Source organism: Vollenhovia emeryi, unplaced genomic scaffold (assembly GCF_000949405.1).
Source record: "Vollenhovia emeryi isolate VEMERY1.0 unplaced genomic scaffold, V.emery_V1.0 DF939849.1, whole genome shotgun sequence".
In the NCBI taxonomy this organism is placed as follows: Eukaryota; Metazoa; Arthropoda; class Insecta; order Hymenoptera; family Formicidae; genus Vollenhovia; species Vollenhovia emeryi.
The window spans coordinates 1417-11951 of record NW_011966517.1 but is presented as its reverse complement, the minus strand read 5'-3'; the positions used below and the strand labels follow the sequence as shown (position 1 = coordinate 11951).

At 33.3% G+C, this 10535-nt stretch overlaps 2 protein-coding genes and 1 long non-coding RNA gene across 3 annotated transcripts; 2 read left to right on the top strand and 1 right to left on the bottom strand.

The window, feature by feature from the left end:
- The first annotated feature begins 658 nt into the window (after positions 1–658).
- Positions 659–1698, top strand: LOC105556677 (myb/SANT-like DNA-binding domain-containing protein 3). Its single transcript, XM_012003770.1, has 3 exons — positions 659–873; positions 1017–1186; positions 1289–1698. Exons 1-3 carry the CDS (start codon positions 659–661, stop codon positions 1696–1698), a joined length of 795 nt encoding a protein of 264 aa, XP_011859160.1.
- A 341-nt stretch (positions 1699–2039) lies between these two features.
- Positions 2040–3772, bottom strand: LOC105556676 (putative nuclease HARBI1). The gene is made up of 4 exons (XM_012003769.1): positions 3421–3772; positions 2940–3232; positions 2540–2812; positions 2040–2465 (listed from the first exon to the last, which is right to left on the bottom strand). The coding sequence occupies exons 1-4, from the start codon at positions 3770–3772 to the stop codon at positions 2040–2042; spliced, it is 1344 nt and encodes a 447-aa protein (XP_011859159.1).
- A 3302-nt stretch (positions 3773–7074) lies between these two features.
- On the top strand, positions 7075–8934 carry LOC105556675. The gene is made up of 3 exons (XR_001008555.1): positions 7075–7336; positions 7663–7724; positions 7837–8934. It is a non-coding gene; the product is annotated as an uncharacterized LOC105556675 (long non-coding RNA).
- Positions 8935–10535: the final 1601 nt, after the last annotated feature.

The following is a 10535-nucleotide window of genomic DNA, read 5'->3' as shown; positions in this document are numbered from 1 at the left end:
GTTTCTCATACGTCTTGATATGCTACAATTAGCACGCTAATCAACATTGGTCGTGTAACCAAAGTTTACTTTTGCATGCGGGTATGTGTCCTAAGGTTGCTTGCAATATGTGCGTTTTTATTAATTATTATCGTTTTGTCAATTGTACATGCGTCCCGAAACTTCGAGTGATGAAAAAAAGATCGGTTTTATATTGTTAAAGGAATTATAACAAAGTTAGTTTTACATTTCTATTGTTAAAGAAATTATTATGATTGATTTATAATTATTTTAGATTACTTATGGTGGTATTAAAAATATCCTTGATGTTTCGCAAGATTGGATATGTCGACAAGAGTCGAGACGACTTTTTCTCATAATTTTAACGTTCATAGTGCTAATCTGTGCTGAAAAGCGCGTCGCATGACGTGTGAGTAGCGTTTTGTTTGAAATACACAGCTTTGATACGTGCGAATTTTCTTTGTATGTAATAATCTCCCGTAGGCGGTTGCATCAATGTCAGTTAACATTAATCGCGATTAATTAGGGTGGAGGAGAAACTGTCGTGGGACAACGAATCCGCCCAAGTTCGTGCGACAGTGCAACTATTGTGATACTCACTGATAAATTTATCGGGCAATCCGACTCGAAGTTGAAAGTGCAATATATGAATGCAATTATGGACAAAAACGTCCATTATACCGAAACGGAGCGAATGCTCCTTGCTCAATTGATATCGGACGAAAAAGCCATCGAAAATAAAAAAACAGGAGCAGCGGATCTAAAAGATAAGGCTGAAGCTTGGGAAAGGGTAACTAGGAGATATTGCAGCCAAGGCTTTCCACCTCGTACCAGCAAACAATTAAAAAAATGCTGGGATAATATGAAACAAAAGTATATTAATAATTTTCTTAATATAATTATATGAATAACCCACATATTGTTCAAATTTTTGTGGATGTTACCTGCTTTGTTTAATATAGTTTACATTCATATTAGAAATGATAATTATATTAATTTATGAAACGTTATTTTAGAAAAAGGAAATTAAATACTTCGATAAAAGTTCAACGTCTTATGACGGGTGGAGGCGTTTCACCAGCAGTGCCCGTTGATCCAGTCATGGACTTCATGGATGCTACCACTCCAAATTTAGACATTGAAGTGCCGTGTCCATTTGACAGTACAGCTCAATTTGAAAAAGAATGTGTGATATAGTTTTGTATTTATTACTTGACCTGAAAAAACAATTTTTTTGAATTCATATGGCGTTTGTTAATCTAATTTGTTTGTACTTATCTTTTTTCAGACCATATAAAAAGTAACTCAAAAAGGCAATTAATCCCTAGTGATAACGAGGATGGAGATTCGATATCAATAGCAGATGATATGGAAAATGTTTCTTCACAAATAGTTTTACATACAGAAAATTCCAAAGACCAATATTCAATGTGCAATGTAAAGAACATTGCTGCGGGCGGAACCATGAAAAGGAACCAAAATAACCAAATTCCAGCATCCAAGATTGAAAAAAATTTTCGGAATCTAAACGATGAAAAAGAGTTGAGATTAATAAAGTTGTGCGAAGCAATTGAACAGCAGCGGGAACTTCATTCGATGAAAATGAAAGCTGCTGATGCGGAGGTCAAAATAGCATTGCTCAAGCTTTCAATGGCTGAAGAAAAAGTACAAATGCAGTCCGAATCTACTATAATTTAAGATACATATTTGTCGACAATACCAGCTGTGAAAGTTTCTTATAAGAATCATATATTCTAATTTATTATAGTACATGTCGATTTTATATGTATTATATGTTGTATAAGTCGCGTATAACTTTATACCAAAGAGTATATTTAGTACTAAATGTGTTACTTTTCTATCTTTTTAATCTAAATCTTTCATAATGTGTTCAAACATGTTAATATAAAATCAAGTAGTTTAGTTCAATTAATAGTTTGGTTAATAGTTTTAACATTATTTAATACACATGTTTCACGAAAAATGCCTTAATATAAAAGCTCTTCTATGTGTAAGTCCAATGGCATCTTCTTCTCGATTCAAAACAGCCTCGAATATTTCTGTACATGTTCTTGTTCAATTTCCACGAATCCATGGTTAATACATATATTATGCAAAACAGCAGTAGCACAAATAACTGCAACCGATGTACTTAGTTTTGTTCTTAACCCGTAATATAAACATGGGAAGCGGCGCTTCCAAACTCCAAATAGCTGTTCGACGATAACTCTGGTCTTCCTATGTGCATTATTATACCTAACTTCTGCATCGTTATCGGGCCTCAATACAGGAGTTAGTAAATATCTTCGACATGCGTATCCACTATCTCCAAGTAAAATCCCGTCGAGGTGTCCCAATTCGAAACGACATCGAACACCGCTTCGATCAAAGATTATAGCATCGTGCGCTGAACCAGGATGTCTTACAACAATGTCCAAAAATTCTCTTCGAGGCCCACATACAACCTGCAGTATACAATAAATATTGTTTTAGCTCATTTTGTAATGTTTCTTTTTCATACGGATATTGAATAACATACCTGCACATTCAATGAAAACCATCCTTTTCGATTACGAAATACCTCTCCATTATTTCGTCCAGGATTGGCAATACGTATATGAGTGCAATCGATACATCCTATTATACATGGAAAATTCGCTACCTCATAAAATCTATCAATATTTTGCCTTTGACGCTGTCGGGTAGAGAAGTTTATGTATTGCCCTACATAGGATGCTAAAATTGTTGACACTCGTGCAACAATGCGCGATACCGATGTTTGACTGTATCCTCTAATATCTCCGTTAACAATCTGAATAAAGAATATACCAAATATACGAGAAACTTATATTTTGAAGCAAAAACCAAATTTTACATATCCTTTTAACGAAGCTGTGTTACATATATAGGTCCAATATTACTTATTAAAATTTACATACTTGAAAGCTACTTGTTGCATAAAATCGTAAAGTGATTAAAAGCTGCATTATTGGAGAAATCGGGAGTCCGCGGTTATCGTCTTTCTGTAGCTGTTCATTCACTAGTGGTAATAGAACATTAATCACAGCTCCTTTATCGAACCTATACCGTTTTTTAAAAGGTACATCTTCGTAAAACTCAATAGGGTTTTCCCAGTCACGAATGTATCGTTTTGGTAAACGCCATCGAAAATCATTTTCCGCATCATTTTCATCTTCAAATCCCTCGTCCGAATAATTTAAAAAATCGTTATCTATTTCAATTTCAATCAACACAGATATCTATATACGTTAATAAGGTTGCAATCGCCGCCTCAAGGAAGCTCGCAACCTCCCTTGAGATAAGGGAGCCAATAAGGCTCCTTGTTTGCTCAAGGAAGGTCTCTGAAACGTGGAATGAGGAACAAGGAATCCTTATTCCTCAAGGAAGGACTATGAATACGGGTATTAGTCTCTTTAATAACGTAGCTTTCCTGGCGGGTACCCGCGATTGGTATATCCCTTTCCAGCTTCAGCCAAACATCGCGTGCGGTAATGCAGCCTTTAATCTGCTTCAGCTCGGAACTGCCGATTGTCAGAATGATATCGGATTTCGCCTTAGCATCGCCTCTTTCCCACGTTTTTCGCGCGGCTTCCGACGCGGCGTCGCCGGCCACGACTTCGGGTTTCGCGAGCTCGCCGCTCACGTACGACCAGGCATCATTCTTGACGAGGAGAGCTTCCATGTGAAGTCTCCATGTATCGTAATTGTCCTTTCCGAGACACTCGATTCGCGTCACGCCCGCGGTGTACATGATTGAGCAGGTTAGCTTTTCGCCGTAACTGACACTTTTTACTATTTCAACTATCGCGACGCACCTGGGCCCATAACCTGTTAAGATTATCGTAAGGATAGCCGGGGTCAGTATAGTAACACGGCAGTCTGCACTTAAACACGTTTATTAATACAGTCGAATAAAGCGCAGGCGGGATAAAATAAAGCGCGGGCTCGAGAGCGTACAGAGTGAAGGCGCGAGCGTTAGTAGTACGAGTACTGTCAATGTACAACAGATGTCAGCGCCCCATATTAACGCAGAGCGATCGTGGATTGATGTGAATGATACCATGCGCTAACATTTTCTTTGAGAGAATGTTCTTTATTATTAATGTATCCTAAGTAAAATTTTCTGGTTTTCTATGGGTGCGATCCGAGTTATACATGAAACACATAATGCATCATTTATTTTTATTTAATATTTGGTGAATAACAAGGATAAATGATGCATTATGCATATCATGCGTGAAACGGAACGCACCCCAAGGCTTTTAAGAAAAAATAACATTAATTCTAGTGCTATTATTTTTATAATTGGTTTTTGTAGGTACGCATATTCGTGGTACGCATCTTCTTGGTACGCATCTTCATGGTACGCATCTTCTTGGTGCGGTCGATTTGAGGTAATTATGAGGAAAACTAAACCAATGTATGATTTGAGACCTCAGTATCGGAATCAATTGTTGAATAAAGCTGTTAGGAATATTAGTAATGTTACTTCTTCCTCTGCTGAGAAGGATGTTGGGCATAACTTTGAAAGTTCTGTTTTCTTTTCTTGTAATGAAATAGTTAACTCAAACTTACATGACTCGAATCGTTTAGAATGTGAGCAACAAAGAAATTTTGAACATAATGAATTATGTTTTTATCATGACTACATTATTGAAGATTGTCTTGTAGCATCAGATTTATCTGCAATATTAAAAGAGTCATCTTATGATAAATATCTTCAATTGTATGACTTATGTGAGAAATGTAGTCAATGCATATGCTTCCTTGATTGTGGAGAATGTTTTCATAATGAAGATTGTTGCCAGCACTGTGCAAAATGTAGCACTATTGATAACAGTTATGAAGAAATTAGTAATTCTTATAAGGAATTTGATACTTATTGTGAACGTATATCTTTTCAAGATAAACTTGCACAATGGGCATTAGATACTAAAATTAATCATCATCAATTACGGTCTTTGCTTACAGTTTTAAATTCTGAACATCCAGAAGGCAAATTACCTACAGATCCGAGAGCTTTAATGCAAACATTACTACAACCAATCCCACTTCGCAATGTCTTTCCTGGCCAGTACTGGCATAATGGTCTAGCTAAGCAACTTTGTATTTTATACAAAGATAAGACAAATCTTACAGAACTGAAACTGACATTTAATATAGATGGTGTACCGATATCTACATCTTCATCCAGTGCCTTATGGCCTATATCATATTCAGAAGAAGGTTCTTCTACAGTTTTTCCAGTTGGAATTTATCATGGTTATTCAAAACCAGAATGTAGTAATATATTTTTGAGAGAGTTTGTGGATGAATTAAAAGACTTGTGTCAAAATGGGTTAATAATTAATAATCGTTTAATCGCCATAAAGATTAGTTTCTTTTGTTGTGATGCCCCAGCAAAATCTTTTGTGTTAAAGATATGTGGTAACAATGCTCTTTATGGATGTACAAAATGTAAGCAGCAAGGAATTAGAATGGAAAACAGAACAACCTTTCCTCAAGTAAATTGTGATTTGAGGACTGACGAAGAATTTCTTCAGCAATCTCAGACAGAGTATCATAAAGGTACTATTATTTTAAGTGAAATTCCAAGGCTTGATCTTGTTTGAACATGCACCTTGTCTGTTTAGGGGTAATGAAGAAATTGCTTCTTTTTCTCTTGTTTGGGCATCGTAAAGTTAAAATAAGCTGCAAATTAATAAATGAGATATCTCAACATTTAATAAGTGTAAGGAAAAATATTCCGGTTGAGTTTCCTAGAAAACCTCGATCTTTAGAATTTGTCCGTAGATATAAAGCAACTGAATTTAGGTTAATTCTTCTATACTTAGGGCCTGTTGTATTCCGTCACCTGAACAAAGATATTTATCATAACTTTTTATCGTTGCATGTAGCAATTCGTATATTGGCCAGCCCGAATCTATGTATAAGTTTCAATTACTATGCTCATCAACTTCTTGTATTCTTTGTAAAAGGCTACAAGATCTTGTATGGTGAAGCATATGTTAGTCATAATATCCATGGGTTAATTCATCTATCACAAGACGTTTTAAAATTTGGTCATTTAGATAATTTTAGTGCTTTCAAGTTTGAAAATTTTATGCAAATGTTTAAACATTTCATTAGGAAAGGTGAAAAACCTTTGCAACAGATAGCACGACGATATTCTGAATATAGTAATCATAAAAAAGAGACACACGTTTCAAAATTAACCTTTGCAGGTATTCATACAGATGGACCTTAGTCAATGATTGCTGTTCTCCTCAATTTAAATCTCTTTCCTTACCCTGTGGTATATCATTTAATATATCAAAAGAAGCTGATTCTTTTTGTGGACTTACAGATGGCGCCATAATTTTGTGTGAAAATTTTGCATCCAGTAAAATTAATGATAGTGATATAATGTTAATAGGTCGAAAATTTTTATATAGAGAAGATTTCTTGCCCTCAACATTTCCATCATCTGGTCTTAGTTGCTATCACGTCTATGAATTGTCATCATTAAAATACTGGTCTGTAAATGAAATTAGACAGAAATATGTAGCATTGCCTTTCAAAAATGGTTATGCCACTTTTCCTTTACTACATCATTAGTAGAATATAATTAACATAATCATTTTACATTTTACATAATAACATTTTTTTGTTTAGTTAGACATAATGGCATTCAGCATAGTTGAGTTTGAAGACGGATATTTTAATTTAGTTTGTACAAAGTGGCTTTGTACAGAAAAAGATAATGTAACATGTTTTTGGCCAAATATGAAAACATCTGAGTACTTCAAAAGTGTTCAGAAACTCACTGACCCAGAAAACAAAAACTGGAATAAAATCAAAGTAATTAAGATTTTAGGTAGCTATAGTAAGAGAAAATTAAATCTGTATGATGAGTATTTTACATAAACGACCTACACTGGACAATGCCTTTATTTATTATAAAAACGACGTTTCGGTCCTGGATTTGGACTCTTTTCAAGTGATCTGTAATAATATACAATTCGTCACTAAGCTTATATAAAATAAATACAGTATAGTTCAAATATAGATTAAGAGAGATTATGAGTAAATCGTGAATTTATACCTGTTACTTAATTATCCCTGATCTCGTATCGTTCGTTTGGCCAATATCTCTATGTTAGTAGACTGTGTACAAGCAAGAGAGTACCAGTTCAACCTGTTACCTCGTCCAACACACATCTCGGGACATTTTTACTTGTGTTTCAACAGTTAACAATGCAACTTCAATTGACTTTGCACTCTCCAACTAAAGAGTGCAATCAAAATTTCTCCCTCTTATTCTTTTGACTAATACGTAAGTTAATTTATTTATTTAGTTTATATTTATTCTTATTCTTATTATATATATATACAATTTTAATCTTATTTCTCTGACCATTACACCAACTTACTTATTGAGTTAGTTTATATTTATTCTCATTTTTATTATATACATATACAATTTTAAATCTTATCTCCTTGACTAAATTTTATATATATATACATTTTTAATTTTAATTATGTGACTGACTAAATTAACTTATTTATTTATTCATTTGACTAATATACTAAATTTATTTATTTATTTATCTTATTTATTCTTATTTATTCTATTTATGGTACTCTCTTGCTTGTACACAGTCTACTAACATAGAGATATTGGCCAAACGAACGATACGAGATCAGGGATAATTAAGTAACAGGTATAAATTCACGATTTACTCATAATCTCTCTTAATCTATATTTGAACTATACTGTAACTATTTGAACTATACTGTATATTTGAACTATACTGTAACTATACATTATTACAGATCACTTGAAAAGGGTCCAAATCCAGGACCGAAACGTCGTTTTTATAATAAATAAAGGCATTGGCCAGTGTAGGTCGTTTATGTAAAATACTCATCATTGTTTTGAATTGCTGGCGATATCATATTTACCCCAAAGTTAAATCTGTATGTTAAAATTATGGAAAAATAATTGTACTGGAGAAAAGAAAAAATTTTTATGCTAATTTTATCATTAATAAATTTCTTTTCTATTTAGACTCATATGATACTGCCCGTAAGAAACTAAAAGATGCTGAAATTCACACAGATATATGTACTGACTCTGAATTAAGAGGGAAAGGAAAACGTCGAAGAATAGCTATTCATAGATATGGTTTTGATACTGATGAAGAGAATGACTACAGTTCAAAACAAACAGTATACGAAGATAAAATTAAATTATCTATTCCTAAACCTCCAAAGGAACTAACACAGTTTCAATTCACTCAAAAAAACAAAGATGCTACAAGATCATATTTTTCAGAGGAACAGTCAACACAGAAAGACAAACAAATGGTTTCAACGCATGAACCAATAAAAAAAAAGTGGGACTTTCCTATTGTAGAATCACTTTCAGAGTCAGAAAAATCAGACAAGACAGATAGAAATGTTGCTCGGTTTCCTTCAAACATGCAGACATCAAAAGAGGAATAAAAAAAAATCCCTTTGTTGCAAAGTCACATTTGCTGAAATTAAAATATATAGATAATGCTAGTTCAAGAGTTCATGTCTTTAGAAAGAAAGAAAAACCATCTGCCTCTACACCAGCAGCATTTCTTAAATCATTACATACATATAAAAATACTTCAAGAGTTAGCAACTCAAAAATGAAAGGCAAAGATGTTTCTTCTAAAATAAGCCCACTTCGTGAATTAATGGATAAAAATACTACTGTCACTTCTAAACAATCTCATGAATCACTCGTACTTCAATCAAGCTCAAAATCAGCTTCAGAGAATGAATTATCTTCATTGGAAGAACTAAACTCCACAAGGAATATGTACAAAGTTAATACTGCAAATATAGAACACAATACTGATAGAAACTTTGGTAAGTAATTTCAATGTATATGCAAATTTTCTATTTATTATTTAAATACTTTTGTTTTGAGGGCAATAATAAAATATTTTTATACTATACACACACACACACGCACACGCACACACACACGCACACGCACACGCACACGCACACGCACACGCACACGCACACGCACACGCGCACACACACACGCACGCGCGCACACACATACGCACGCACACACACACTCACCTTATATACATACATATATATGTGCGAAAAATATGTCAAAGTTAAATTTTTTAAATAGATTTGAACGTAACCAATGAGAATGATGAAGTGCCATATGAGTCCATCTCTTCCTTCGATAAATTTACAAAAGGTTAACTAATACAATTGTCTATAATATTCCTTAATTTTTATCATTTTAAAAATTACAATTTTTTTCTTATTTTAACAGGACGACAGGGTTTACAATTGCAAAAACTTTTGCAGAACGATGAATGTGAGTAATATAAAAAAATTGGATTTTTTATTACTTTTTCTTAATATAATATGTCATTATACATTGCACTCTCGCACAAAAATATAGCTGGACTGGAGGAAAAGGCAAAATACAATTCAGTCTCCTTAAAGGGCTAGTAGGTGCTGTGATTTGTAAATTTTTTCAAATAATTTTATAGATATTATGACCGCGAATAATATTAAGAACAGCTTTCGGATAAAGCCCAGGAGCACGATAAGATTTATTATTTGTATTTTACTAAAATAATTAAAATACATGTAGCTCTGGAGTACAAATAGCAATATCGATAAATTTGGAACAAATAAAAAAGGTGCTGCAAAGTATTGTTTTTTCATAATAAAAATTTTCAATATAAATAAATCTGCATTAGAAATATTTTTTTCCGTTCATCGCGTCAATCAAGCCTTTAATTGATATTAATAATGTGTATTTTTTATTATAATAATAACTTAATTTTTTCAATGCATGTATTTTATAACTTGGTTCACTTTTTTAGTTTTCTCCTCTATTTATTGAACCAAAGATTAAATTAATTATTTATTTTAAACTTTGTATAAATAAATATTTCTTTATACAAATAAATATTTCTTTTATCTCCTCTGCAAGACATGTTTCTAAAGTTATCTTTGTTTTTTAAATTATATATAGGTGCAACTAGGCATACAAAACATGAAGGAATAGCATTTGCAGCTGATGCAACTGAGGAAGATATTATTGGAAACATCAAGGAATTTCTCCGCCAATCAATTGGTCGAGCTAAAACGTAAGTATTAACTCACCATACGAACTTTTTTCTTTTCCATGTTTATTCTTATTTTTGTTTATTCTTTGATAGATGGAAATTAAAGCATTGAAAAGAAAAAAAACAAAATCTTCCTGGACCTGAAACCGAAGAAGACTCCTCTATTGAAGATGAACATCATGAACAAAGTGAAACTACTACTACTACTTTCACTGATTTTGAAGATGATAATACTACTACTTCCACTGAAAATGATAATGACATTATCGGCAAAATTGATAAAAACATTTCTGAAGTTTAAAACAGATTGTCGCCGGGAAGTCTACTTGAATGCCAGCGCGTCCGCGCGATCGCTAGGCACGTCGGAACTCACGGAGCACTGACGAGCGGGAG